Source organism: Colletotrichum navitas (genome assembly GCF_030913465.1).
Source record: "Colletotrichum navitas strain CBS 125086 chromosome Unknown LY79scaffold_9, whole genome shotgun sequence".
Taxonomy (NCBI): domain Eukaryota; kingdom Fungi; phylum Ascomycota; class Sordariomycetes; order Glomerellales; family Glomerellaceae; genus Colletotrichum; species Colletotrichum navitas.
This window is the reverse complement of record NW_026850555.1, coordinates 114,782-140,006: the sequence shown is the minus strand read 5'-3', so window position 1 is coordinate 140,006 and position 25,225 is coordinate 114,782. Positions and strand designations below refer to the sequence as shown.

Below are 25,225 nucleotides of genomic sequence, written 5' to 3'. Positions count from 1 at the left end.
GGAGCTGCTACAGCTATATCCAACCGGGTTCGATTCGCCTATAGCTCGAGAGGTCATCCAACTGGCAAACGAACAACATCCAACCCGACCGACCGCTTAGGTACACAGTAGATACCCAGGCAGGTAAGGTGGTCTTGGTTGTTCCCGTCCTCCCCACCACCACCACCATCCGCGCTACTATTAGGCAATTTTTCTTTCTTTTCCCCCCTTTCTTACACAATAATACCTCTTCTGGCACACTAAGCAGCGCCGTCCTAAAACCCACGCTGTCTGACGTCTCACTCGACTTATTCTCACTCACACACACATCCCGTCGGACTCGGGTTTTCCTATCTTGACCACCTCATCTTTCCCTCCCCTTCCCTCTTCATCTTACTCTCATCTCATCCACCGTCACTTCGCCTCAGTCGACCACCTCCTCATTGCTTCATTACCTGTTCCGACACCCCGGAGCTGTTGTCATTCCCGGCAGGGCAAAGGACCGGCATAAACTCTCGGGAGTTGCAGCGGATTGATCGACGTGCAAGGCATCTCTGGCTTATCCAAACCCCCCCTTGCGCGAACCCCCGACTCGTAAGCCGGACTTCGTTTCCACCCTGGTCCTCCCGTCAACTTCAATGCGAAATCGCAGCTTATTCTGGACCGGTCGCACCATCGTGCTGGAGTAGAAGTCGATCATTCGTCCGACCGATTCTCCTCGGCTACGAGGCATCTCCAAATTTATATGAACTGTATTTCCTGGAACCACCCGACTCACTCGCCTACACTTGCAGACCCTTGCATTGACCAGCGCCTGATCGGTTACCCGCCGCCATGCATCTCGACCCTGGTGACGGCAGGAGGCCGACCGCTCAAGATGAGGAAAGCTACTGGCAATCCATCCAACTGTTGCAAAAGGAAGACGACGAGAGACTGGAGGGCGAGTTCATGGCCAACACCAAGTACTACATGAGCCGCCTGACGGACTTGAACCTCCAGAAGCAGGACCTCGAGAGGCGTGCGCTCGAGGTCCACCGCGCAATTACCCGAGAGCACAAGAGCTTGGAAGACATCACCAACCACTTCCAGGAGGCTAGGAAGGACCTGCTGCGCCAACGAGAGAACCACCATCGTGCCGTGGCCGCCTGGTTCGCAGAGGAGCGCCGTAAGGAGAACGAAGAGAGCGCTAGGATTGCCGCTGCCGCCCTTGCTGCACCCTCGCCGCGTCGCAATAACGCGCCCGCCGACCCTGTGCAGGCCAACGAGACAGTCAACGGACTACACAACACCGCACCCAACGCCACACCCAACACCGCAACCATTAACGGGGACCATCGCAACGCTCTTTATCCGTCGATATCAACTCCGGCTAAAGCTGACCAGCCGCCGCTCACCGTAATTGTTGATGCGCTGGGCCGCCCAGTTGGCCCCGTGAATCGACTTACATCCAGCAACAAGTCCGTCATATACCTGTCTGGACTGCCCCAGAAAAGACCGGTCCATCTTCGCGACGGCGTTGTTTTCAAGCAGGATGACCTGCAGCAGCTTGGAGGGTCAGAGGAAAAGTGGATGGGAGCCGTTATCCAAGCGACTGGTCTCGTCCGCAAGCAAGCCCAGCAGTGCAGTCAGTGTGTCAGGAGCCAAGGTCCCTTTGCGCAATGCATCAGTCTCGATACTCCCGAGTTACAGGCATGCGGAAACTGTGTATGGCTGAGATCGGATTGCTGCGAAGCACCGGCCGCGGAGCAAACACCAACCATCACAAAGTTCAAGGCTTTAAATGCGACTGCGCAAGAGACCCAGCATGACCGCCTTGGTAACAGCAGCTTTTTCAACGGCTCTGCAACTCCCTCATCCCTTAGTAGACCAAACTCACGGGATAAGAGCTTCGCCGAGGGCTCAACGGCCACTGACGAAGCAGAAGAGGACCTGGCCCCAATCACCAAGGCAACTCTCACCCTCAAGCACGATGGGAAGGTTTATACACACCCCGAATGCATGGAAGGTGTTCCGGTCGAGAAGGTTGACCAGAACCACCCTTACTGGGATCCATCCTGGCCCGAGATCGCGCCGATGATTGAACCGACTCTGCAGACATGGCGAGACAAGCTGCAGGCCGCCCTCGAGAAAGGGCAGAACAGCATGAAGTTCCAGCTCGGCCGACAGGTGAATCGCGGAGAGACCATTCTGAAGTTCCTGGAAGACGCCGACTTTTGCCCTTACCAGCTGGTGGGGAAGAAGTACATGATGAGCCGCCTGGTTTCGTACGACACCATTTTCCGGTTGGCCGACACTCTGCGGACCCTGGAAGGCTTCAAGACACTTGACATCACGCCCTTGGAATGGTTGCGACAGCGTTTGCAGGAGCTTATCATTGCCGAAGGCCCCAGCTTCAACCTCGCCAAGACGATTCACGACTTCTACCACGATTCAAAATACGTCGCCCTGAGACTCGCCAACGGCAAGAAGAGCATCGGCCGGCCATCGGGCATGAAGATGACCCCGCGGGACTCTCCCGGTTCCGGCAAGGGCACCCCGAGTGCGAAGAAGCGTAAACTTTTCATCAACGAAGAGTTCCCCGGCGTCTCGCAGCGTCCCCTTGCGCCAACGCCAACGCCAATGCATCAGCCCCAGCTCCAGCCCCAGCTCCAGCCCCAGCCGGTACTGCCGTCACAAGCCCAAATCCTTCAAGATGAGCCACAGCGGAGCGCGCCGCCGACGCCCGAGTTTGCTAGGCCGTTTAAGAAGTTCAAGATGGCACAGTTCCCTAAAAAGGCCAAAGACCCGGATCTCGTATACGACGGCTTCACCGATACCGACGATTACAGCGGCGATCACATTGGCAAGCACGACTGGGCGCTGAGCCGGATCAAGTCGCGGCTGAACACCGTTAGCACCGGTGTGACGCAGTACTGGCACTGGATTCCCGACGATGGCGAACAGATTTTTGAGCATCAAGTACTTGCCGAAGGTGATACGTTCACCTGGGGCATATACGCGAAGCCCATCAACTTCCATCTGGAGTTGGGCCATGTGCAGGAAATGCTCTGGGCCACTGGGACGCTCAAGGTGGTTGTGGTGTGCAAACAGGGCGTCGTGATCTCGCCTGACGGCGAGCCACGAGGAAACCTCTTGGTCGAGTTTAAGCGAGAACGTACCAAGCGGCGCTTCTTGGTCTTTTGCAGCAAGAAGGGTATTCAGTTGGAGAAGATTGAACGGTGAGCAACCCCCTCCCCCTTCCCTTTTGTTCCCTCCTACAAAAAGGATCAATGTCGCTGACCAAACATGACAGGGGCATCATTGAGAGGGCGTGGGACGCGTACGAATCCCCGGATGTCCCGGCGATGCCGGATTCGGAGATTGATTAAGAGGCACCAATGCTGTGCAAAGCAAGTCAATGCACAGGGGACGTTTGTCGTTGCGGTGAGGGTGATGAGCAGTGGAGATACCCCCTTGGTTTGTGAATTTTGGTTTCCGCGGTACGAGAGCAAACTCGGCCGCGTGGGCGTTTTGGGCGTGTGCGATATGGGACGCCAATCGGGGGTAATGCCATGCGGGCTGACTACACCCGTCCGAAGCGGCGAGCGAGGCATGGTCTTCACAGATATTTGGTCATTCGCCATGATCCTGGCTGGACGGCGACGCTTGTGACAGTTTGAGCGTGGCGGAGTTTATTGATTTGCTGCTTTGGAAAGGATGGCCTCCTTGGCTGTCCAACTGGGCTTGTGTCTAGTTCCCTCCCACCTTTTTTTTTTCTTTTTCTTTTTTCCTTCAAGGTGTTGTAGGAGGGTTCTAGACAAGAGCATCATTTCTCGCAGAACCCCGTTCCTCTCAATCAGAGGGCGTGGTAGATGAGAGAGTTGTTTTGAGAGCCAACCAAATCAAGGTTGTTTCCAGACCGCGGTCCATCATGGCATGCGCACGAAACATGACTTAGATCCCGTCAAGGGCCGGTAATCATGACGTTTGTTCCTCTAAACGGTTGCGCCCTTGGAAGACAAGGGTCCAAGCGACGACTCGTTTTTGCCAGTGAAGCACCATGCGGCAATCCACGGCACTGAGCTATTGCAGACTTTGTGACCTGGGTTGATTCTGCAAACAGAGTGCTCCGGTTGACACACTTGACTGCCGGGTTCCGCGGGGCCGTCACCGGCGGGATAGTGGACGCAGGGACGTGCAGTGCTGCGGCCGAAGGGAGCGGCAGGGTACCGTAGCGGTGAAGAGGACAGTCCCCAGGGGACGCCTGTCGTGCGGGTGACGGCCCCGCGCGGAACCCGGCAGCCCGTGTATGTTTGTTTGCGTGTGTCTGCACGGATCGTCTTCCGTCCTTCTCTCGTCTTGCCCCATGTCCTCTCTTGCTTACGCCATCTTCAAGGTAGGTAGGTTGGTAGGTGTGCTTTGGACGGTTTCGAGGGGTTTGCCTTCTTAGTAGACTGCGATTGCTGGCTGTGGAACAGGACGACGATGGCGCCCGTTTGCGCCCGAAACAGGGCAGGGGAAGGAGAAGCAAATCCGTTTCCCTTCTTGGTGGTCTCGGACAAAATGTTTGGTCTGACACAACGACCGGCGCACTTGTTGGACTCATGCCGTCTATCGGGCCAAGACAGGTAGGTAAGATACGGAATGGGGGGGGGGGGGGGGGGGGGCGAATTTATCGGAAGGGTGCATGTCTTCCGGCGCCGTTGGGGCCAACGACAACCCGCAGTTCTCCCCAACATCCGGCTTGTCTTTGTCGCGGTGCATCTCTCGGATGAGGCCGCGCGGCTCAAAAATAATGCTTCCGATTGACCGCCATTGTGACTGCGGGGATGCCGGTCTGCCGCTTTCCGCATGCCGCTTGCCGCCGTCTTGTCGTTGCCTGCTTCTGGCAATCAGCCTCAGACTCCGGCGGCGCGGGAGCCGGCAGCAAAAAACCCGGCGCCATCATCTGGAATTACCTACTCCGTCCTCGGCAGGTCTCTCTCCCCCCTCTTCTCGTTTGACGATATTTAGTCGGGGATTCTCCTCGCCATTGCCACTCTTTTTTTCCCCCCCTTCCTCGTCGTCCATCCATCCGTCCATCTTATCCGGCCATGGGCCCTCGGGGCTAGGCAACAGAACCCATGTATTGTCATTCCTAGTCGTCTCTTCCTATCGGGGTTGGCTTCTTACTGAGTCTACTCCTTACATCTCCCCTTATAATCTTCCTCCTTCCTACCCGGTGGTTCCTCCGACTACCTTCTTTTGTGGCTTTCTATACTGCCTCTTGTCTATCTGTCAGGACAGAAGTAACGTCAGGCATAATGCCCATATATACCTGAACCCACAGCTTCAGTGAGGGTCGTTTAACCTTCTGCGAGACTTCTACACTCTCGTAGACAACCACAATCCGACAGTATCTGACGAAGCAAAACTCCAGGTCTTTTTGACCTCCAACAAAATGTGCTCTCCGAATCTTGTAGCGGGGCTGAACAGCAACAATCACCACCATCTGCCTATCGCCGAGACTGCATCCCTTTGCTCTCAGTCTCCCCACTCGCTCACTATTCCCTCCCTCGTCCGATCGTCACCTTTCAGATTAGGTGGCACAGGCTGCAACAACTGATCGGCGGTTAAACTCGAAAATGGCCAGCATTGAGACAACCTCGTCGGTCGGCTACTCGTCCTACTACTGCCCAGGCAGACGAGCTCATGAATAAAGCTCGTCCGGTGGCCTGAACTGCTTCATCCTGGCGAAGCCTGACCCGGGCATTCTTTTCCGCCGCAACGAGTCGGATGTCTCAAGGTCAATGGATCACTCGATCAACAGAGAGATAGCTCTCGTTCCCGTCGAATGTCAAGCGACCAAAGCTTTCAAAATGGATTCGACCATGTAACGGGCTCGGTGGCCCATTTACTTGGCCCCGTTGTGTACCGGCCGGAGGAAAGCGTCAATCGCGACACCACGACATTGCGAATCACCCTCGCCGACACCAATTCTAGGCGTTTCCGGTGCCTCGGCAGTCCTTGACTCAATGTAATGAAACCTAACCTCGTCCATTCTTTCACCGTCCTCATCGCCCCCAACTTCCTACAACACATCGTCACAACACAAAAACACATCTCAGACAAACAACATCGTTGTCTGAAAGCTGTCTGCTACGCCGGCTTCTTTCGAATGACAGCTTGTGGGCTGGGGTGGCTGCCACAGGCGCCACCTTGCTGTCGCTTGTTGCAGCGAACTGCGGGCGAAAGATTCCATCCGACAAGGTCATCACTTCTCTACTCTGACCTCCAACTACCTCCTGCATAACCCCACGTCGCATCTACTCTCTGCTTCTATCTGAAAGAAAAGATGGTCGATTTTTCTCCCACCTTCAATCCCAAAACTCGTTCATTTGTTTCCAATCGCAACGTCTCAGGACATATCCATTCGTATGGATAACAACACGCCTAACGTTCGCGACTTCATCGCGAAGCTCATCCGACGCGAGGGCGCCCAATGATCCTCAAAGGTTGTTCCACACAACACACACAATATCATGGAGCCCGATGGATACATGAGGCAGCGCAACGCGCTACGCAGCCAGCAGAACAACTGACGAGGCGTAGGCCAGTGCTTGGTGTCTAGTATTACATCGGCACCCTGACGCCCCCTCTGTGCGGGAACAAATACACCAAACTGAGCAGTGGTCACGACCTGAGCCTAGAGGCGTGGCAGCTTATCTATGCGTCTGACCATCTTCCTCGTTCGTTATTGATCTGAAGGGTGACATCATCGGAAGTCGAAGCGCGCGTCAGAGACTGGTATTGTCATCTCGAGTGTCTTTCGAAGCCGTGTTGTGTTGTTGAAGAGTGTGCTGTCAACGAGATTTGGGGTTCGTCGAGCGATATCTTCGGCCATCAGGTCGGCTGCGTCTCTCATGGCAACCATTGCCAGGGGTTGGTCCTCAACCGACTTACCCTTGAGTATCTCGCTGGACTCTTTTGTGGATCAACGTGTTGATCGCTGGAAGTGGATGGAGGCCAACACTCCTGACCACATCTACCACTACAGCTTTTCGCACCCTCCTTCTTGGGAAGGATGGTTTCGTTTGTACCAAGGTCTCGAATGGGACCGCGTGAATGGGAAGAGATCGCAGACCTCCCGTAAGGTGGGAGGGTACGACCTCAGAGCCGACGATGTGATCGCTGCCCATATCGACCAACTAAACGTCAACGCCGACTTTGATCGGAACAGAGGGAACGTGAAGTGCTCGTCAACCTCTGATCCGCTATCGGGAAGAGGAATCAGCTGTCACGAAGAGATCTCGACACCGAGAAGGGAAAAATCAGCGGTTGAGAAGAGAAGTCAGACTCTTCACACAATTTGAAGAAATCCCGTATAACACAATTCGCAAAGAGGCCTTCACATAGAGCCGAGCGGGATAGGAGGCAAGGCTGAGCCCAGTCGACCGCACCTACTTCAGCACGAAGAGAAAAACACGTACAGCTCACTCTCCGGCCGGACGCTAGTCTATTTCAAGCCTTCGCCGAGTGCGAGGAAGAGGCGTATCACGGAACTGGCCAAGAGGGTGCCAAAGCATAACCCACGAACAACTATAGGACTTCAAACGGTTCATGTAGTGTCGTTGGCAGGGCTCACCAAAGGTTGGTCAACTTGTATGTGTATCATCGAGGTTGATTTGCTACCTAACTACCTACGGAGTGGGCTAAATACTCCCATGCGTACGTACCCATGGTGGTGCGCACCTGTGTAGGTAGTCCGCCTGTGGCAGTCGTCGCATTGAATCTGATCGAGGGAGAGCAGTAAATGCCATCCTAAAGAGAAACCAACAGCTACTCCTCAACACGCTGCTGGCCCGTGGCCAAGTTGCCGGTCGATCAGGAGGTCGGCAATGGACGGTTGAATCTGGCTAGAGCGACTAACTATGAAATAGAGCGTTAGGCCTGGAGATACAACCCGTCATTGCAAAAGCCGGGGGCGTATATGAGCCTTGATACTTTGGAGGAGGAGGATGATAAACGGATGCACCAGCGTGTCGTGCCGGACCAGTACGCTTCTGAAAAACCAACAAGAGATCCCCCTGATCGCTTTTTTGTTCTTCAACACTCGTCGGCTTCATCTATTACCGCTCAACGTCTACACTCCGTCTTCGTCCTTTGCGGACACACCCAAAGCAGAATCAGCTACCTATCTGCCTGGGATCTACAATGCTGCTGGACACCTGGTCAGACAGTCCTGGCTGGCTTCAGATGATGTCGAAAGCATGGTGGCATTTGCGGCTCGAGATGCGAAAATCCCCTGTTTTGTCCCGGACTGCCCTCCATGGTCAGTGGATAGCCCAGGAGTCCAAGCTCGCCCTGATCAGGTCCTCAAGCTACGTAAGGCGTATGGAGTTTGCTTCGTTACCCACCACATTAATCACTACTGCGCCCTTTTTGTCAACCAGATCACTGGCCGATCCTTCTGGTACGACAGCCTCTGGAAAGGAGGGGAATCTACCCTCCGTTTTGCCCTTGATATGGACCGCCTCTGTAAGTATTACAAGAGTGCTGGAGCCCATGCCAACCTGATCAGGGTAGGAAGAATCTCAACAGCGCAACCTCAACATAATACTCAACCATGTGCTTACCATTGCCACGATCATCGTGGGCGCACTGGTGGGAGGTGTCCACTGCGGTGGCCCGAGGAAAGGCCTACATGGACTGGGTTGACTCAACCCAAACGCCATTGAGTACGTCGGACCTAATACTAACGCCGCGGTCACTTGGGGCCCTCTCATCCGGTTCTTGGACGCTCTTCGCCAGTGTATCGACGTTACATGGACTACTGGGTTGACCAAACCCCAACGCCATCGAATACATTGGACCTAATACTCTCTCTCGCAAGAGACCGAAATACAACTTCTACGCGGATGAACAAGCGCACGGCGCTACGGCGGTTGACAAGCCTATGCTAGAAACCTTTCTGACGTCAGACAAGATATGCTTCACATACCCAGGAGAGGCCGAGTACCTCGGACCACGACGCCAAGTTAACCCGTACTATCTCACCAGATTGTTGGTAAGTTCATGGCCCCCTTCCTTTCACGGCCGCGAGAAATCGACTTTGAAATCTCGCGCCCGTGAAAAGAGCCCCCTCCCCCCTTCTCGCGGCCGTGAAAGGGGGGCTTATGCCTTGGAGCTAGCGTCTTCTGGGCCGCAATTTGGACGATGCCAGCAAATGGGGTGCTGGCGCTATTCAGTCATCTTGACATCTGTTACCTACCATTGGATATGCCGACGATGCTTTCGTCCATGCTTTCAAAAAACACCGGGTCGAAGCCGACACAGCCGGGACGCAGTCGACAACTCGCGCCCCAGGCCTACCTCGCCGTATTTCCGACTGACTAGACCCCCTCCATCTCTGTTCCAGCTTGGCCCTCGCTATTGCTGCTTATAAACGACTTTCAGCTCAGGTCTCGCGATACAAGATAAGCCTATCGCACTATCAGCCACACCCCTCAACCGCATCATTGTTGCCCACCGAACCCCTCAAGTCCGCCACCTGCACACGACCTGGCGCCATAATAGTGATCAGACCACTCTCCGGCATCGCAGACCCCCACGAAACTTGTACTTTCAACCTTTGCCTAGCGACCCGGACTTCGGCCTCGCAGCCACTTCAGCGGCCAACGAGAATGGATGCCCCGAAAAGAGCCGTAAGTCTGCCTTCATCTTCGCACAAACCGTATAGACTTGTACCCAACTTTGATAAGCTCTTGAGCGCGACAACTATCGATGTGTGATACTTGGATCGCATGATCCACAGGTGGCTCACATATATCTATACGCATCCATATTGAACGCCAGCGTGTCGGGTCGGTTCTCTCCCCCCCGAACATGGGGTAATATCCTCTTACTGCCAACGAGGGAGAAACGGTCCACACGAAGGGCCAAGGCAACAAAGAGGGCATAGATATTCTTCTCATGTCCTTGGCCAAAGGGGGGGAGAGCTCGCTTCCTCGTCGCCATTACCGACGAAGCAGCTGTGTTCCTCCAGCCCTCCCATATATATTGACTGAACACTCAAAGTGAACAGGAGGCCGGCGCAATTAGTAACGACAACGTCAACATTGTTGACACGGTCGCAAACATTGTATGCCTTAAACCCCAACCCCACGATTGGTGGACAAGGGGACTCTTCGCTTTTGAGCCTATTGAGGCCTGACCAAGTCGAAGAAGGCAAAAATGGCAGAGACGGAGCATTCTACTACGGTTCTGTTGGCTGAAGCATACCAGCATCCGCGACTTAACGTCGCGGGTCAACTTCTGCGATGACTCGTACAAGAAGCACCGCGGAGGCTTCATCATCCCATATCTTGGTTCAATGCAAAGACCTGTCGACCAGTCGAGAGCGGCCAGATTTTCACGATCAGTTGCGATCACGTACAATACCACAATGGCCCTTCAAATCGGAAACCACAACACTGTCATCAGCAACATCAATGTCCGCCATAATCACAACGGAGTTACCTGGCTTTACTTGACGACTGGCAGTTCTACTAGCCGTAATTTTCTCTTTGCCCTTGCAATCAACGTACGTATTACCTGTTGATACCTTTCCTTGATTTATACTAACTCCATCTAGGCAGAGGAGGAACAAGGCATTTGCCTCCCTTCGCAAGATATCTCTGTACGCATGGACGCTGGTGTTATAGTTCAGGGTTTTGTCGCAAAGGTGATTTGCTGCGAGAGTTACTTTTGTGTAATTCTTGTGCAATCGCGCGGTCGTCCTTCCAATCAACCATGCGCCAATAAGTGCGCTCAGCCAGGCTCCTGCCGTTTTACTGAGTGTCGCCGCTTGCCAAACTGCCAGGCTGGCGCCTGTGCCGAATGTATCTGGTAATCACACGGGGCTTGATGTACCAACAAAGGTCCGGGTGGCTCCTCTGATGAGGATGGTGACGATTCTGACAATGGCCCTTCCAACTACAAGAAGCCATCTGTTTCTAAGGGTCACAACCCTCGTACGCCTGGCAAGAATCTTCGACATACCTCACCAACCAATGCCCAAGGCCCCATACTCGGAGCTTCCTATTTGTACCAGGATAGCACACACCTTCAAGAGAACACGAAGCGTCCTGATGGCCGCTGCCTCATTAGCACTGTTGGGCTTGGGGATCCCGGGAGCTCGGTCAGCGCAACATATAGCTACACATACGACCTACCCCCGCCAACGATCGCTGATCAGTTGGGGGTCGTTTTTGATGAAAACTCGTTCTTGTCGAAGGTCATTCAACAGAATTCTCCAAAACAGATTCGACGACCCAGGCGTCGAAGACGACCTTCATCCAGGACCCGCTGCCATTCGAACCTCAGGGCATCACTCGTATCCCAGACTGGTCTGCGAAGTGTAGCTGGCAATCTCGAGCGACCTGGGGCTGGACAGTCTCTCTCATCCCTCATCTCATCACCACACGAGACATCAGCTCAGGAAGACAAATTCATTCAGCCAGTCGGAGACATCAGAGAAGACATTTATATTGGCCAAGAAGACTGTCGGGCATCTCCAATTGAGAAGGGTAGTACGAAAGACATACGACGCCTCAGCCTTCTTTCACTCCGGCGTGTGCGGCTTTGCATACAGAAGCGAGGTGGCCAGAGGGATATCATCGTCCACGTCATCCTCGTCATCACCACCATCCGTGATAACGTCTCTCTTGTCCCTGACAATCATCCGGCGGTTGTTCGTGGAGTAGGACATGAGGATCAGGGTTCTTCGCCGTGTCGGGGTTGTGTGCCTCTGCCCTGAAGCCGTCCATAGGCTCCACAAGTTGCCTGGCATCGCTCACAGTGGCCTTTGCTCGATGTTTTGGTGCTGTTGATGCGGACTGATAGAAGACGTGGACCACGAACAGGTGGGAAAACTTGTCCGATATCACCTTAAAGGTCTGATCGAGTCCATCGTCCCCCCATGGCCTACCAAGTCCCACACATCGACATCCTTCTACTCTTTTTTGTCAATCCTTCTTAGCTTATCGAAGCTAAAATTCATAGAAGTGTGTGCCCATCAACACCATCGAACCGGGCAGCTGGTTGGTGAAGGGCCTCTTTGCCATGTTAGTGCCTGCTTCGCAATATGCTTTCAATAGAGCTTTGCGTTCGGTGGCGAGTAATCCAGAGTACTTGTGGTCGGTGAGCCCGAACCGTCCGCGATTGACGAAATCCTTGGACCGGGTTTGTTGGCTTGGCGGCAGTCCCCGAATCCATGACTATAACTTCAATTTCTTCCCCCCCCTTAAAGTCCTTCGCCTTGTCCTACACTTGAGAAAAGTTCGCGGTCGACGCAAGGACAAGAGTTGGGTAAAATGGACCGTTGAGCCCCCCCCCCCCCCCCCCCCCACCGAGGGTGGCACAGGACAAGTGGCCGAGAATAACCAAGAAGTGGCCGCAGAGCAGTGGGCGGTGGATAACTCCACTAACACGTGTTCATTCACGTGCCCGTAGAGTATATATTCTATTGCCCAACGCCTCATCGACGACATCACCGCCAATTTACGCAAGAAGGCGGATAAGGCGCACGACCATGAGTAGCGCCTTGACGATCTGAAGACCCAGGCTGAAAAGGCGAACAACAAGATTGCGCTTCTTAACAAGAAGGCCGATAATCTCGATGCGCTCACCAAATTCAAGAACAGCACATTTAAGGAGTTAACAGAGAAGGTCAACCAAATTGCTGCCAAGCTCAACAAACAGGGAGCTACAGTCAACACTCGTGCCCTAACCGCGCAGTCTAAGACTATTACGCCAACGGTCTAGCGCAGTTAGACAGACAAACAACCCTATGACACCAACACAGACGACCTAGCCCAGGCGCCGCCTAAGACTAAGCGCTCTTAACGCAACTTTAGAGACAATAAGTAATAGGGTTATTACACAGGGAAGACAGCAATTACTACACTTTTATATTTATATAAGCCACTATTTAGCATATTCTCTTAGCAGAAGAAGACAAAGTCTTTTAAAGGGGGGGCACTTGTCATAGGACAAGAACATCATATTATAGATAAATAGGTAGGACAAGGGATAGCCCCGCTAGCACATGTCTAGGCATATGCCCATAGGGTATATATCCCATTGTCCATTGCCTCCTATTAGGGGAGGCAACCTAAATACACAATCTACACCCATACCTAGCTTTTGTCCTATGTCAATCGTTCAGCTCCTTGTTTATTGCTTGCCTCGTTTCACTGCTCTACTGTTACACTTCACCTTCGGACTGCGTCGCTTCACGTCACCATCGCAGCCTAGCTCCTCCTGTTAGATCCGCAACGGCTGGCAGGAAGGCTGTGTCAGAGGGTCGTCAGGATTCCCCAGGTGAGTTCCTTGCTTGGAGCCTGTCTTGGGTGCTTGGACCGGGGTTCTTCCCAGGATGCTTGGAAAACTAACCTTTTGGGACACATTCTACGTCACAGGGGTAAGGAGGATAAGGAAAGTAAAGGAACTCTGGGACGCCGATTGAAGAATAGGGCCTCTACCTTCTTGCCAAGACCAAGAACGACCACGCCAGTATCGAGGCCGGGATCGATGAAAGTACACCCGAGTATGCGAGACGAGGCGCAATCACGACAACTGGAACGGTTGCCGCTAGCCTTGGCGTAGAGAACAAGGGCTACAAGGATGTCTGGCCGAAGCTGGCTGAATTTCGTCAGGTCCAAGAAATCTACTTCCTCAGCCTCGTTTTTGTCGACAAGGCACACGATGTACGCAACGAGACGTCCAAGTTCGCCCAGGCGCTCTTCAACGTGGTGCGGCGGCAGACGCTGTGTCCCCTCTTTGAGTTCGCCATAGGCCGGGACGTCGTAGTGCTCTCCCAGGGCGTAGTTTGCGTAGACGGCGCCCAGCGCGAGGGACCAGTACTCTCTCAGCTTCTCGCTCTCGTCGGCCGACAGCTCGACGACGTGACAGAAGATGTCTCGCTGCTTCTTCGTCTGCCAAGTCACGTCGCGGGACATAATGGACTTGAAGCACGCCTTCTTAATGACGGGACTGTGGTTGTTGACGTGCTCGCGTACGGCGTTCTCGCGTTTAACTGCGTTGCCGATTCTCTTGGTTGTCATCGTGCTGAACCATATGCGGGCGCGCCTCTCTGGCTCCCGGTCGCTGAGATTCTTCATGGCCACATGGCCGCTGCACTCCTCCTCGAACTCCATGGCTAGATCCTCGACTGTTCACAGCTCCTCGAACTCGGGGTCTTCGTCCCAGTCCTCCGGCATGTTGTCCTACTCGGGCGGGGAATAGTACCGGAACCCCGGTGACGGACAACCTCGCCGAAATGAAGCTAATGTTCACCCTCGTACGCGGCAAGCACGGCACCAGTGACTTCAAAGCTGTTACTAGTTAATGAGTACAGCCAGGTTTCACAAGTAGTACCGGAGCGGGGATGGGGAACGCTGACACGTGCATGGATCGATCAGAGATTATACTTCTGATCAGAGGTATATTAGATAGAGGACCTGCGCATACGATAAGCGAGAGACAACATACTTTTTCCGACACTTCTCTTCTTCTGAAATCTGAACAAGAGCCTTACAACCTCTTCGAGACAGTCGTACGTGGTAACTCAGGCGATCGGGAGTTCCTTGCCATCTCTGATTAGAGTCTGGTACCTCTGATCGGTCCTTGAAAGCGCTGATCAGAGATCCCCTACTCAAGATGATCGGAGTTGGAACCTGAGTTGCTTTGTGTTGTGTAGTGTTGTTGTGTCTATTCACAGCTCCGCCACGACCAAAGTCCCCAACCACACCTCTACACGCTTTCAGTACATATCACGCGTCCCGATGCTGGAGGGTCTTGCCAGAAAAGTCAGTTTACTTGCACTGTTCTGACAAAATTGCGCCAATTCCGCCGGACTTTGGTGAAAAAGATAAGGAAAAGAAGAAGAACGAGGAGAGGAGAAGCAATGCAAGAAAGACTCCATCTATAGCATTATAATACATAACGTGTGAAAGTCGAGGTGAAAGTTAAAGTGAAAATCAAGATGAAATGTATGTTGAGAGATCCCTTGCTCTTCGCCTATGACCAGGCGTCTGGGTGGGTTCCTGATTCATCTGCCAACATGATCGCATAGGGGTTTCTTGCAGCTTGTGCACTTGATGTAGCATGTAGAATATGTATTGAAATCTACGCTAGAAGCTTTTATCAAACCGTCTATCCATTTTCAGAGCTTTGACGACGGTGCCCCGCAGCCACATCCATCATCATCCCCTCCGCCGCCAACATCCTTGCGCGATTCCACCAAGGTGCTCTTGTTGAAACTCTGCTGGCTCGGGGGTACGTCGAGAGCAGGGTTCTTGTCAAAGAAGTTGACCGGCTTCAAGTGCACCTTCAAGATCTCGACCGGCATCACGGGGAAATCCTCGATTCTCGGCACGTGGTTGATGCCGAACTGCACCCAGACCACAATGTCCGACTCGGGCGTCAGGGTCTCGTTGCGCTGCGACCAGCCTCGGACGCCGGTCCCTCCGCGGGACTGGTTCGTGTACCAGCCACCCGCGTAGAGCTCCCGGTCTCTGTGGGTTGTGACGTAGATGTTGTGGTCCGCGAACTCGGCGCGCTTGTAGTTGAAGCTGTCGCTGTCGCTCATGAGCTTCTGGAAGGGCGGGGCCACGATCTTGTAGGCCACCGGCTTGCCATTGACGGGGTTCAACGATTTCGGGTTGGTGATCTTGAACGTCCTGTTCAAGTCGACGTCGAGGTCCAGGCCTGCCGTCTTCTCAACGGCCTTATCCACAACTTCGTACCCGGTGCCGTGGGGGTTCCATTCGGGATCCCGCGGCATCTTGCGAGCTTCCGAGTAGACCAGCTGGTTGGTGTGGCCGTCGATCATCGGGTCGACGCGCAGGGAGAAGATGTGCTGATGGTGGCAGGCAAGAACGCCGGGATGGACGACGGTGCCGAACGACGTGCCCACCTTGTCCAGGTCGTGGTCGATGGGTTGCGTAGAGAGGATACCTGTGGCCCGGACCTCGTACGTCACTTCGCCCGCCTGGTTGAAGATGAACATGAGGATGTACTCGTAGTTGGAGACGGTGATGATGCTCTGGAGAACCAGTTCCCGAGATCGGACGACGGCGGCCCGTCCGGTCCGGTAGTTGGTGTGCTTCCAGGAGATCCCGGCGTCCTGCTCGTGGATACAGATGCAGTTCTCCCTCGGGTCCGGCTGTCCGCGGTCATCGGAGATGACGCCGCTGAGATACTGGATGCTTCCAAGGCAGTCGCAGCCCAGCTGGAGGTTGTTGGCGGTGGTGCCGGCACCCACGTCACCCAGGTCGAAGGCGGCCTTCTTGTGGAAAGGGTGGCGAGGGTCGCCGTAGGGCACGCTCATCTCCGAGAGGGATAGCCTGTAGAACAGCGAACGGCCATCGTACTTGACGTTGTAAAGCACCATGCCTTCACGCTGGTTAAATCCTACTCGAGAGTTAGTCGCTCGTGTGAATGTCCAGGCCATCACAGTCTCAACATACCAACGAAGAAACTCCACTTCTGCCATTCAACAACATTACCGGTCTCTCCGACAGGGGTGACGGTGAAACTGGGCCCCTCAGGCTGGCTGACGTGAAGTGGCTTGAGGTCCTTCCGCAAGTTCTGGCATTCGGGGATGTACTCGTTTCCGGGCTTGGGCCTGTAAGGGCTCAAAGGCTTGACGGTGTTGTCCGCACCGGTCGGCAAGATGTCGATGCGGATGATCTTGTACTCGTTGCATTCAACAACGGGCAAGATAGGAAGCGGGAACGCGTAGTGGTTTGAGTCGGGCTCGGCGCTGTTGTTCGGGTCTCTCATATAGAGGAAGACCTGATAGAGACGCTCGTCGTCGTTGACACCATCCGACCCTCGTGAACGTCAGCCTCCCCATTCCGTCGCTGTCAGGCAAACAGAGTCCTTACCGTAGATCCAAGGATCGGCGCAGACAACGGCGCCCTCTGGAAGTTCGAGTTTCTTGATCTCAGCCACGACCTTGGGGTCCTCGAGGGCAATCTTCTCCACAATCTGTGCCTCGTCGTAGTCGACGTTGCCATGGAGGTTGGCTCCCAGCTTGACGTTGCTTTCAACCTTCCCTGTCGTCAGATTGGCAACGGCTTCATGGAAGAGGTCCTATTTTGAGTCAGTGAGCATTCAGTTGATCCTCATGAGGCACTCTGATCTTCTTACCGTCCCCCTAACGTAGTAGGTCAGGAAAGCACGACGATCAGGTTGAGGCGGAGACTGTCCTTTGTCCCTCGCATCCAAGTAAGGCGCCAGTTGCGCCTTGGCTGGTTCGCTGAGCGTCACCACCTTGAACTGAAGAGAGACAGACTGTGGCCAACAAGTCTGGATTAACTGTGCAGCGGCTTGGATCTCCGCACCTGAGAGGGGGCAGAGGGGATGCGGGGCAGACATCTTGTGAGTTGTTGAGTGGCCGAAGTAACGCAATGACTTGAAACAATGACGAGAAAATCAAAGAATGAATGATGAAGGGAAAACATGCAAAGTTATAAGACCAGATGCGGAAGGCCTGATATGGTGGCCTCAAACTGCGGCGGCAGAAACTCTGCTTCTTATCAGTCCCCGGTTTTCCAACGTGAGTTCCGGCGCATGGGGCCTTCATTTGAGGGGTTGCACACGGGCTCCCGGTTTTGGGATGGCAGCGCGGCCGACCCGCTTCTTCCGTCCGGGGTTAAGCGTCCTGCAGCATTTGGTCGCGTCACGGCCTCCTCTTGGCTACAAGCCTTGCAAACAAGCGTGACCCTTGTCTGTCATCCCCGAGATCCGATGGTCTACCTGTATGGAGGCCAGTCCCATAACTAGAGAAACAACCAGCTGTCTTCCAGATCCCAAACGTACTGCAACCACGATTTCGACGCGCTTTCAAACGCACTCCGTGCCCACAGCCGTTCCAGCACGTTGATGGCGTTTCTGACATTGTAGCAGCATGAGGAAATCCAAACATCCCAATAGAGTGCTCGGACCATGTTTCTGAGCTCGATAGTCTGCGCTTCTGCTCCGAGAATGAACGCTGGCCATACCAGACTCTTGACGTGGAAGTCCTGGGCGGGTATTGACAACATGTGGAGTATGGCAGATGGGATATTTGCATCGAGATACTGTCTCGACAAATAGTCAGTTTCGGGAGCGACTCCGATAACCTGAGAGGCATAAACTTCAACTGCCGCCTTATAGGCATATGCAAGATGGGAGCGCGATTCGTGGTAGTTTGAATCCGAGAAGTCTGTGGCCCACACTGGAGGCGAGAAGGTCTGTAAGCTGTTGCACAGCTCTCTAATAACGGCCAGCCGTCCGGTGACAGTTGAAGAATCCGAGCGCAACGAGTTCACAACCGAAATCAAGTAGAGTAGCTCGGCAGGACAACCAACCCAGGTTTGGGTTTCGGACTGTCGCAGAGCTTGCATAAGAAATGGATCTAGTGAATCGAGGCGTTGGAAGAAAGAACCCTTTGCCGGTGCTAGCGTTGCGCCCAGAACTCCGAATCTAGCACAAGGGTCAGCATTGGGAAGATGGGGAGCCCAAAGTGATGTTCTCACGTCGTGTAGGCTGTGTCAAAATACTCCAGCCAGGGGGAAGATTCGTAATGCCCACTTTCTAGGGCCCTCCTGCGCTTCTGAAGAATCTCCCCGGCGCCTTCCAGATGGTACTCCCAACCCCGGCTACCGAACTCCACTACGTCCATGCATACGAAGAGAACGATGGCTGCAACCACCGCATCGTTGTTAGTCACGTCCTGGATACCTATCTCAGACTTCAGATATTCCAAGGCCTTCTGCTTGTGCGCCAGAGCTGTCTGCAGTGATGGAGAGAAACATGGTTGAGTCAACTGCCAGTCGTGGTCATGCGACGCATACAGCGAGGCAATATCAACAACTCTAGGTTCGCCTGAGGGGGGCTGCGCCTTGTTGATAAGCATTCGATGGGAGTAGTGAAAGGCGGATATCGCAACTACTGCATGAGACAGCGCCCGACTCTTGGTCATGAGTGGCATCAAAGCCAAGAAGGGGTTCCTGGATGTCTGATAGTAGACCACGCACTCCTTCGACATTTCCAAGTCGACTGGCACATCACTTCGGATTAGCGCTTTGGACATGGAGAAATCGGGTTGCAGCTTACAGTAGCGTATGTAATTCCGGAAGTCATCAGACATGTCCTGCAGATCGGGGTCTATAAGCGGCCTTGATAGTTCAGCCGAGAAGCGGCATGCATCTTGCATTGTCTCCGCCAAGCGATTCAGCATCCCAGACCTTGGGAGAGTAGGCCTGTCAAGCGCAAGCTTATCTGTCGACTCGCTCGTACCGAACGTAGCTCTTCCCATCATTCTGCCCCTGCTGGCCACGCTATTGGTCCAGACAAGCTTCTTCGGCCGGTCATAGCCTTGGCATCGCAGCTTCAGGGAGGAACAGCGGAGACAAGCTGGGAGGAGTCTATCGCACTTGGCCCGCTTCTGCCGGCAAGTCCAGCACGAGTTGGAGGCGTAAGACGCGTCAGGCATGGCTGTCCGGACATGTTTGGTTGGCCGGCAAGTGTTTCGCGCCGTCCGAGGTTGCATGAAGTTGGGTCGGGTTGTAGAGTTGTCAGAGTGGAAAGGTGACAGCGGGTCTTTTCTTATCGAAAGTTGGCCCGGCGGATCGGGGCCCGGCATCTTGCACGATTCGCGCTAGGCCATATTAGGAAGCCAAGACGCGGCCCTGGTCCAAACCCCAGATCCACCCTTCACTTACACGTCTGGATCCGGAAGTCTGGGGAAATGCAAATGACTTTGCAAACTGTAGACTATGATTCATCCCACCACGTAATTATCGATACTATCAAGTACCTGAGTATACAAGCCCGAGATAGAAACCGGGGCAATTCAAGACAGTAAAAACTGGGCCAGCCCCTGTGAAAGACAGCAATAAGCATCAGCTCAAAGTCGAAGGTGTGAAGTCTACAAACACCGCGGCAAGCCTCCCTTTAGTGCACCTTCAGGAGAATTTTGGGCATCTTTTCAGAGTTTGTAGCTTGTGATGGAGCTTTTTGTAGAGCTAGATTTTGTCGGGCTTCCCACATCCGAGTCGGTAAATAGGTTAAAGGTAGCCTCTCTCCGCTGCATGCGTCCTAATCTCAAGTGGTTCGAAGGGTATCCGTGGAACTAAGTACGATGTGACAAAGTCGTGCTAGAACCGCAACATGATGACCCGCACGCCAAGAGGGGGTGACCAGCTTTACAAGGGTTTTGGAATTCGCCATCTAGATAACTTTCGTCTGCACGTCTTTCTTCTCCTTCATGACTAGCACATTCGAAAAAAAAAGTTTACAGGCATCTCAACACCGCGCGCGCCATGCTGTGACCAGCCAAACTCGCCGTGACCATGGCTTCGCGGCTGAGTCGTTTCTGGGCCGATTCTACTCGATATCGACCTCTGACTCGGCTGCAGGCATTCTCGCTCTCTGCAATCAGGACGGGAGTGAGTGATAGAAACATGGAGGACCTTGCTGTTTACAGCGGAACTGTCCCGCATCGAAACCCGCCAGGGTGGGGTAAGAGCGACGACCTCCTCGTTCACGGGATTCGACACGTGGAAGTATCCAAAAACATCAGTGATTCCTGGTTACGTACGCGGTTAGATACATCCAAACTGACCTAACCATACTAGTACTAAGTGATATAATTCCAATTATCCTTACTTGTATATATTAAGTAAATCTCAAAAATCTCCTAGTTTGCTATAATCCCATATTAACTATAAAGTAGTTACTTACTATGAAGCGCACAAGGCCTCTAGCTATTTAAGCAACGGAGTAGGGTAGGGCGCATAGCTTAGAGGCATACTAGAGACTCAGGAGTGTTTTTTAGGTTAAATAAGCCAAGAGTCAGAGGTTAGAGAAGTTGTAAGGAAGAATCTCACTCTGATCCAGAGCAAGACATGCACAATTCGGCTTAGTCTGCAGCCTAGCATCCTCCTTCATTAATGACCATCGCTACCATTCCACCCGAGACGACGTACTGGGCCTACAGCTTCCCCGCCATGTGTCTATGCTTCAGTATCGAGATTGTTTAGCCCGTCGTTAGCTTGCCCATAGCCGCCAGGCTATCCTCCGCCGATCAGGTCATGGATAGTGGGCTGTTGCAGAGCTCCAATAATGTCGGTCACGCGCTGGGGCTCGCAGTTGCGACTGCACTCCAGACGAGTACGCAGGGGGTTGATTGGGACGGCGGCGGGTTTGCAGCTACGGTCCTGGGTATTGCTGTTGCTTTCTTTCGGGACCTGGGGCATGCCTAAGAATCGCCATTCCCGCAAATAGGTGCAATACGGAGGGACACATACATACGAGACCGTACCGTAGGAGATCACCCGACTGTCGATATATTTTACTTGAGTGGTCTGTACATGTGGTAAGCCACATCTGTGGCGGGCAGAACTGGTACTAGCCACACGAAGATGTTCCCAGCTTCACGATACGGTACTTGTGTAGCGGACAACTGCAGGCTCCGAGTATTATTAGCGGAGGCATTCTATTAGGACAGTTGAATTTGAATGTGCAATCTGAATTTGATAGATAAAGTCAAATTTCCAGACCTAGCTCAGTTAATTATCTTCTGCACTACCAATAGCTCTGTTGCGATATCACCGACCGGCCCAACCGGTGGTGAAGTGGAGCCGCTCCGAGGTCACGTGCCCACCTCGGTTGCTCACCTTCACCATGGTGATATCCACGGCAGTGACCACTTTCTCCTTCTTCTTCTTCTCTACTTATCAACAACTTCAGCAACCAATAGTCAATATACGCTATTGCTGCTATTCGATCGATCGCCTGTGATACCAACAAGCTCCCATAAATTCAAACCTCAAAAGGGTTTTACCTAGCTTGAAGCACGCAGCCGCTATCCGGCAGAGATTTCTCAAGATATAGGCAAGGGTCGAGACACACAAGCACGGAGGAGCCCTGCCAAAAGGCTCGTCATTGCCTGGGCAATCGGGTCGGCTCTACACGATTCAACAACCGAGCCGCGTTCTCATCTCCGTGGGACGGTGAGCAGGTTTGCCTCGGAAGTGGCTAGACGGCGAAGACTTCAAAGCCTGCAAAGCAACGGGCCCAACCCTTGCAAAGAAACGTGCAACCCCGGGAGGCCCGCCCCAATGGAGAGATTTCACAGACGTAATACGGCCCCTCTTGGTCTTCCGGACAGGCTCCGTGCCAAGCGAGCCGCGAAAGGAAGAAAAAAGTCTTCGGCGGCTTGTGGTATTGCCGCAGTGGCTAGTGGCGGGTTTTGCTCGGCTTTACGACAAGTAAAAATTCTTTTGCATTCATCTGAATGTCCTTGGTCATCCACCGTTTTACATAAAAGTTCCTCGCTTATGTTTCTGGATCGAGCAAAAGGCTCCGCAAGGAACCGCCGGGCGGATCTCTTAGCGCGGCTCAAACGAGCAATGCGAAGCTTCTTTTACGGCATCGAAACTTGGTTAATACGCCCTCCGCAATATCCCCCATGAAGGACAGTCCGAAGAACGCCCTGTAAGGGACCACGCAATTCAGAAATGACGGGGCCGTTTGACATCAATGACACACAACTATTAGATCTTATCAGCGTAGAATTGCGTTCTCCCCGTGTTTTGCAGACCCGTACGGGATTCTTGTTATCTGTCGCCCGTGGGGGCGAGATCATTCTGTGGAGGAGGCCCGGCTTCCACCGGCCAAGCTACTGACGACAGCCTCTTTTCAAGGATGCCTCCAATCCATCCACGACCATGTGGAACCTGATCCATCTGACTCGCACCTTGGGATAGCCGTTTAAAAGTAGCTAACGTCAGACGCGTCTTGTCTGCCTGCCTCCCTGAGTGCTTCGTTTACTCGTTGGCTTCTTTACATCTCCAAACTCTTCTCGATCCAACGTCGTCCACCAATCAGTTCCCAACTCTGCCGCCGCGGTTGAATCGAGCCTCTTCCCACCATGTCCAACGGTATCTCCACCACGATCAGCTCTGGTCACCACAAGGAGCCCAAGAGCAAAGATGGCTCGGATGCCGAGATGGGCCAGTCTCCTGATCCTTGGCCCGCGAACGACAACACCATGCTCGGCGAGACGAGCGATGAGATGAACGACGCCCGCCTGAAGCAGATCGCGGCTCAGGGCAGCGCTCACTTCCACCGCTTGGGCTGGAAGCGCCTGGCCATCGTGACCATCGTCGAGGCTGTCGCGCTCGGTGCGCTCAGCTTGCCTTCCGCCTATCACACACTCGGCATGTTCCCTGGTGTTTTCCTCACCATCACCATTGGGATGCTTTCCATCTTCACCAGCTACCTCGTTGGTCAAGTCAAGCTGGCCCACCCTCACGTTGCCAACTACGCCGAAGCCGGCAGACTCTTGTTTGGCCGGTACGGACGTGTCGGATACGAACTGTTCGGAGCCGCTCTTGTCCTCGAGCTTGTCATGGTTGTGGGGTCGCACGCCCTCACCGGAAGCATCGCACTGCTCGACATCAATGGCGGCCATGCCTGCTCCATTGTATTCTCCGCCGTGTCGGCCATCATCCTCCTCATCCTTGCCATCCCGCCCTCCTTCACCGAAGTAGCTATCCTCGGTTACATCGACTTCGTCTCCATCGTTGCTGCCATTGGAATCACCGTCATCGCCACGGGAGTCCAGGCCAACCAGGCTCCGGGCGGTCTTTCGGCTGTCGAATGGTCTGCTTGGCCCAAGGAAGGCGTCTCCTTCTCCGAGGCCTTTGTTGCCGTCAGCAACATCATCTTCGCCTTCAGTTTTGCCATTGGTCAATTCTCTTTCATGGATGAGATGCATACCCCTACCGATTACATGAAGTCCATGTGGGCGTCCGGCGTAATCCAGATCATCATCTACACAGTCACCGGCGCCCTGTGCTACGCTTTTATCGGTTCCTCGGTTCAGTCGCCGGCTCTTCTCTCGGCCGGACCTCTGATTTCCAAGATTGCCTTTGGAGTTGCCATCCCGGTCATCTTCATCTCCGGTTCGATCAACTCGACTGTTGCCCTCCGATACATCCACGGCCGCATGTACAAGAACTCGCATCTCAAGTATATCAACACCCCAATGGGCTGGGCCAGCTGGATCATCCTCGTTGTAATCTTCACCATCGTCGCTTGGGTTATTGCCGAGGCCATTCCCATCTTCTCCGACCTGCTTTCACTAGCTTCGGCCCTGTTCGTTTCGGGCTTCTCGTTCTACATCCCGGCCATCATGTGGTTTACAATCCTCTGCAAGGGCAAGTGGTTCGCCCGCGAGAACATCCTCATCAGCCTTGGAAGTATTCTGGCCTTCATTGTCGGCGCTGTGGTTTTGGTTGCCGGCACCTACTCGACGATTGTTGATATTGTAAGTCCCAGCTTCATCCCCGACGCCGGTCCCTCGTTTACCAACTAATTGATACCAGATTGACGAAACAACCAATGGCAGTGCTCATAAGCCATTTGCTTGCCGATCTTAGATCTCAGCATGTTGTATATTGTACTTAATTACTAGTTCTGGAAGGTCTTTTTGGACTGATCATGAGATACCCATTGTCAAAATTATTGCTTGCAGGAGAGCAACGTGCATGTGTCTCGTCTATACATACGGTGACAGGCTCAGGCTCAACGCCATTGCGTTGTAATGAGGACTTATGGAGGTATTTCAGCAGCACTCTGAGAGGCTAATACTGGACGCTAATTAACGTCCATCTTCAAGGCGCACCTCCTCGGTAGTATTATGCGGCACACCGTCGCTTAGCATGAGTCAGCGGTGAGCCAATCGGTAGCACCCCAGTCGCACTTGTAACGAGTGACCTTCTGGCACGAGGGAGTTCCCCGGATTTCCCGTTATGGAACCAACTCGAGAGCGGTTCTGTCAACTTGGGGGTTGGAATTGAGCTAACTGATTGGGAATTGACGTATAGTTCCCATCTGGCCATGGCGTTAGCCTCGCATACACCTCACGGAGTCGAATCTCAGTCAAATCCCCTAGTGACTTGTGCTTCGGCCTTTAACCGTCTCAAAACGTCCCTGAAGCCTGTTTAGGCATATGACCCATGGCCCCCCCACCTTCGCATTCCTCCGAAACCGAACCTCGGTTGGCGTCGGCGCCACGCTAAAACCCGACGCCGTGCCAACGTGACAATCCAATGGGGCTAGATTGGAAGCATCTCCAGGTCCGACAAAACGTTGCGTGATTACTTATCACTCTGGCCTTACAAGTAACAGTGTAACTTCGTCCAATCTCTGTGTGGTGAGAACAGGGCCAGCCCGGCACGTCAACTGG

At 53.6% G+C, this 25,225-nt stretch overlaps 9 protein-coding genes across 9 annotated transcripts; 6 read left to right on the top strand and 3 right to left on the bottom strand.

Annotated features, from left to right (window-relative positions):
* Positions 1–813: 813 nt before the first annotated feature.
* LY79DRAFT_666832 (uncharacterized protein) lies at positions 814–3,347 on the top strand (the record flags this gene model as incomplete). Its single annotated transcript, XM_060563286.1, has 2 exons — positions 814–3,197; positions 3,272–3,347. 2 exons carry the CDS (start codon positions 814–816, stop codon positions 3,345–3,347), a joined length of 2,460 nt encoding a protein of 819 aa, XP_060417887.1.
* Positions 3,348–3,762: 415 nt separating this feature from the next.
* LY79DRAFT_404338 (uncharacterized protein) lies at positions 3,763–4,602 on the bottom strand. The gene has a single exon (XM_060553046.1). The coding sequence runs from the start codon at positions 4,562–4,564 to the stop codon at positions 3,923–3,925; it is 642 nt and encodes a 213-aa protein (XP_060417886.1). The 5' UTR covers positions 4,565–4,602; the 3' UTR covers positions 3,763–3,922.
* A 1,953-nt stretch (positions 4,603–6,555) lies between these two features.
* On the top strand, positions 6,556–7,584 carry LY79DRAFT_404319 (uncharacterized protein). The gene has a single exon (XM_060553045.1). It carries the CDS (start codon positions 6,861–6,863, stop codon positions 7,308–7,310), a length of 450 nt encoding a protein of 149 aa, XP_060417885.1. The 5' UTR covers positions 6,556–6,860; the 3' UTR covers positions 7,311–7,584.
* A 567-nt stretch (positions 7,585–8,151) lies between these two features.
* Positions 8,152–9,728, top strand: LY79DRAFT_576827 (uncharacterized protein; the record flags this gene model as incomplete). Its single annotated transcript, XM_060559832.1, has 4 exons — positions 8,152–8,475; positions 8,831–9,004; positions 9,577–9,641; positions 9,677–9,728. The coding sequence occupies 4 exons, from the start codon at positions 8,152–8,154 to the stop codon at positions 9,726–9,728; spliced, it is 615 nt and encodes a 204-aa protein (XP_060417884.1).
* A 382-nt stretch (positions 9,729–10,110) lies between these two features.
* Positions 10,111–11,023, top strand: LY79DRAFT_404237 (uncharacterized protein). Its single transcript, XM_060553044.1, has 2 exons — positions 10,111–10,519; positions 10,571–11,023. The coding sequence occupies exons 1-2, from the start codon at positions 10,310–10,312 to the stop codon at positions 10,826–10,828; spliced, it is 468 nt and encodes a 155-aa protein (XP_060417883.1). The 5' UTR covers positions 10,111–10,309; the 3' UTR covers positions 10,829–11,023.
* Positions 10,563–11,439, top strand: LY79DRAFT_404217 (uncharacterized protein). Its single transcript, XM_060553043.1, has one exon. The coding sequence runs from the start codon at positions 10,875–10,877 to the stop codon at positions 11,337–11,339; it is 465 nt and encodes a 154-aa protein (XP_060417882.1). The 5' UTR covers positions 10,563–10,874; the 3' UTR covers positions 11,340–11,439.
* Positions 11,440–15,142: 3,703 nt separating this feature from the next.
* Positions 15,143–17,361, bottom strand: LY79DRAFT_576825 (copper amine oxidase; the record flags this gene model as incomplete). The annotated part of the gene is made up of 4 exons (XM_060559831.1): positions 15,143–16,392; positions 16,449–16,814; positions 16,869–17,076; positions 17,134–17,361. 4 exons carry the CDS (start codon positions 17,359–17,361, stop codon positions 15,143–15,145), a joined length of 2,052 nt encoding a protein of 683 aa, XP_060417881.1.
* A 202-nt stretch (positions 17,362–17,563) lies between these two features.
* Positions 17,564–19,555, bottom strand: LY79DRAFT_404212 (fungal-specific transcription factor domain-containing protein). The gene is made up of 3 exons (XM_060553042.1): positions 19,084–19,555; positions 18,504–19,026; positions 17,564–18,450 (listed from the first exon to the last, which is right to left on the bottom strand). Exons 1-3 carry the CDS (start codon positions 19,517–19,519, stop codon positions 17,766–17,768), a joined length of 1,644 nt encoding a protein of 547 aa, XP_060417880.1. The 5' UTR covers positions 19,520–19,555; the 3' UTR covers positions 17,564–17,765.
* Positions 19,556–22,903: 3,348 nt separating this feature from the next.
* LY79DRAFT_587548 (transmembrane amino acid transporter) lies at positions 22,904–24,416 on the top strand (the record flags this gene model as incomplete). The annotated part of the gene is made up of 2 exons (XM_060560783.1): positions 22,904–24,304; positions 24,363–24,416. The coding sequence occupies 2 exons, from the start codon at positions 22,904–22,906 to the stop codon at positions 24,414–24,416; spliced, it is 1,455 nt and encodes a 484-aa protein (XP_060417879.1).
* Positions 24,417–25,225: the final 809 nt, after the last annotated feature.

Excerpts from the sequence above, each read along its gene's own strand:
- LY79DRAFT_404338 (XM_060553046.1), bottom strand. The coding sequence starts at position 4,564 with ATGAGTCCAACAAGTGCGCCGGTCGTTGTGTCAGACCAAACATTTTGT.
- LY79DRAFT_404319 (XM_060553045.1), top strand. The coding sequence starts at position 6,861 with ATGGCAACCATTGCCAGGGGTTGGTCCTCAACCGACTTACCCTTGAGT.
- LY79DRAFT_404237 (XM_060553044.1), top strand. The coding sequence starts at position 10,310 with ATGCAAAGACCTGTCGACCAGTCGAGAGCGGCCAGATTTTCACGATCA. Across the intron at positions 10,520-10,570 it reads TCTTTGCCCTTGCAATCAAC|GCAGAGGAGGAACAAGGCAT; the intron begins GTACGTATTACC and ends AACTCCATCTAG.
- LY79DRAFT_404217 (XM_060553043.1), top strand. The coding sequence starts at position 10,875 with ATGAGGATGGTGACGATTCTGACAATGGCCCTTCCAACTACAAGAAGC.
- LY79DRAFT_404212 (XM_060553042.1), bottom strand. The coding sequence starts at position 19,519 with ATGCAACCTCGGACGGCGCGAAACACTTGCCGGCCAACCAAACATGTC. Across the intron at positions 19,027-19,083 it reads CCGGAATTACATACGCTACT|TCGACTTGGAAATGTCGAAG; the intron begins GTAAGCTGCAAC and ends GTGATGTGCCAG. Across the intron at positions 18,451-18,503 it reads TTTGACACAGCCTACACGAC|ATTCGGAGTTCTGGGCGCAA; the intron begins GTGAGAACATCA and ends CCCTTGTGCTAG.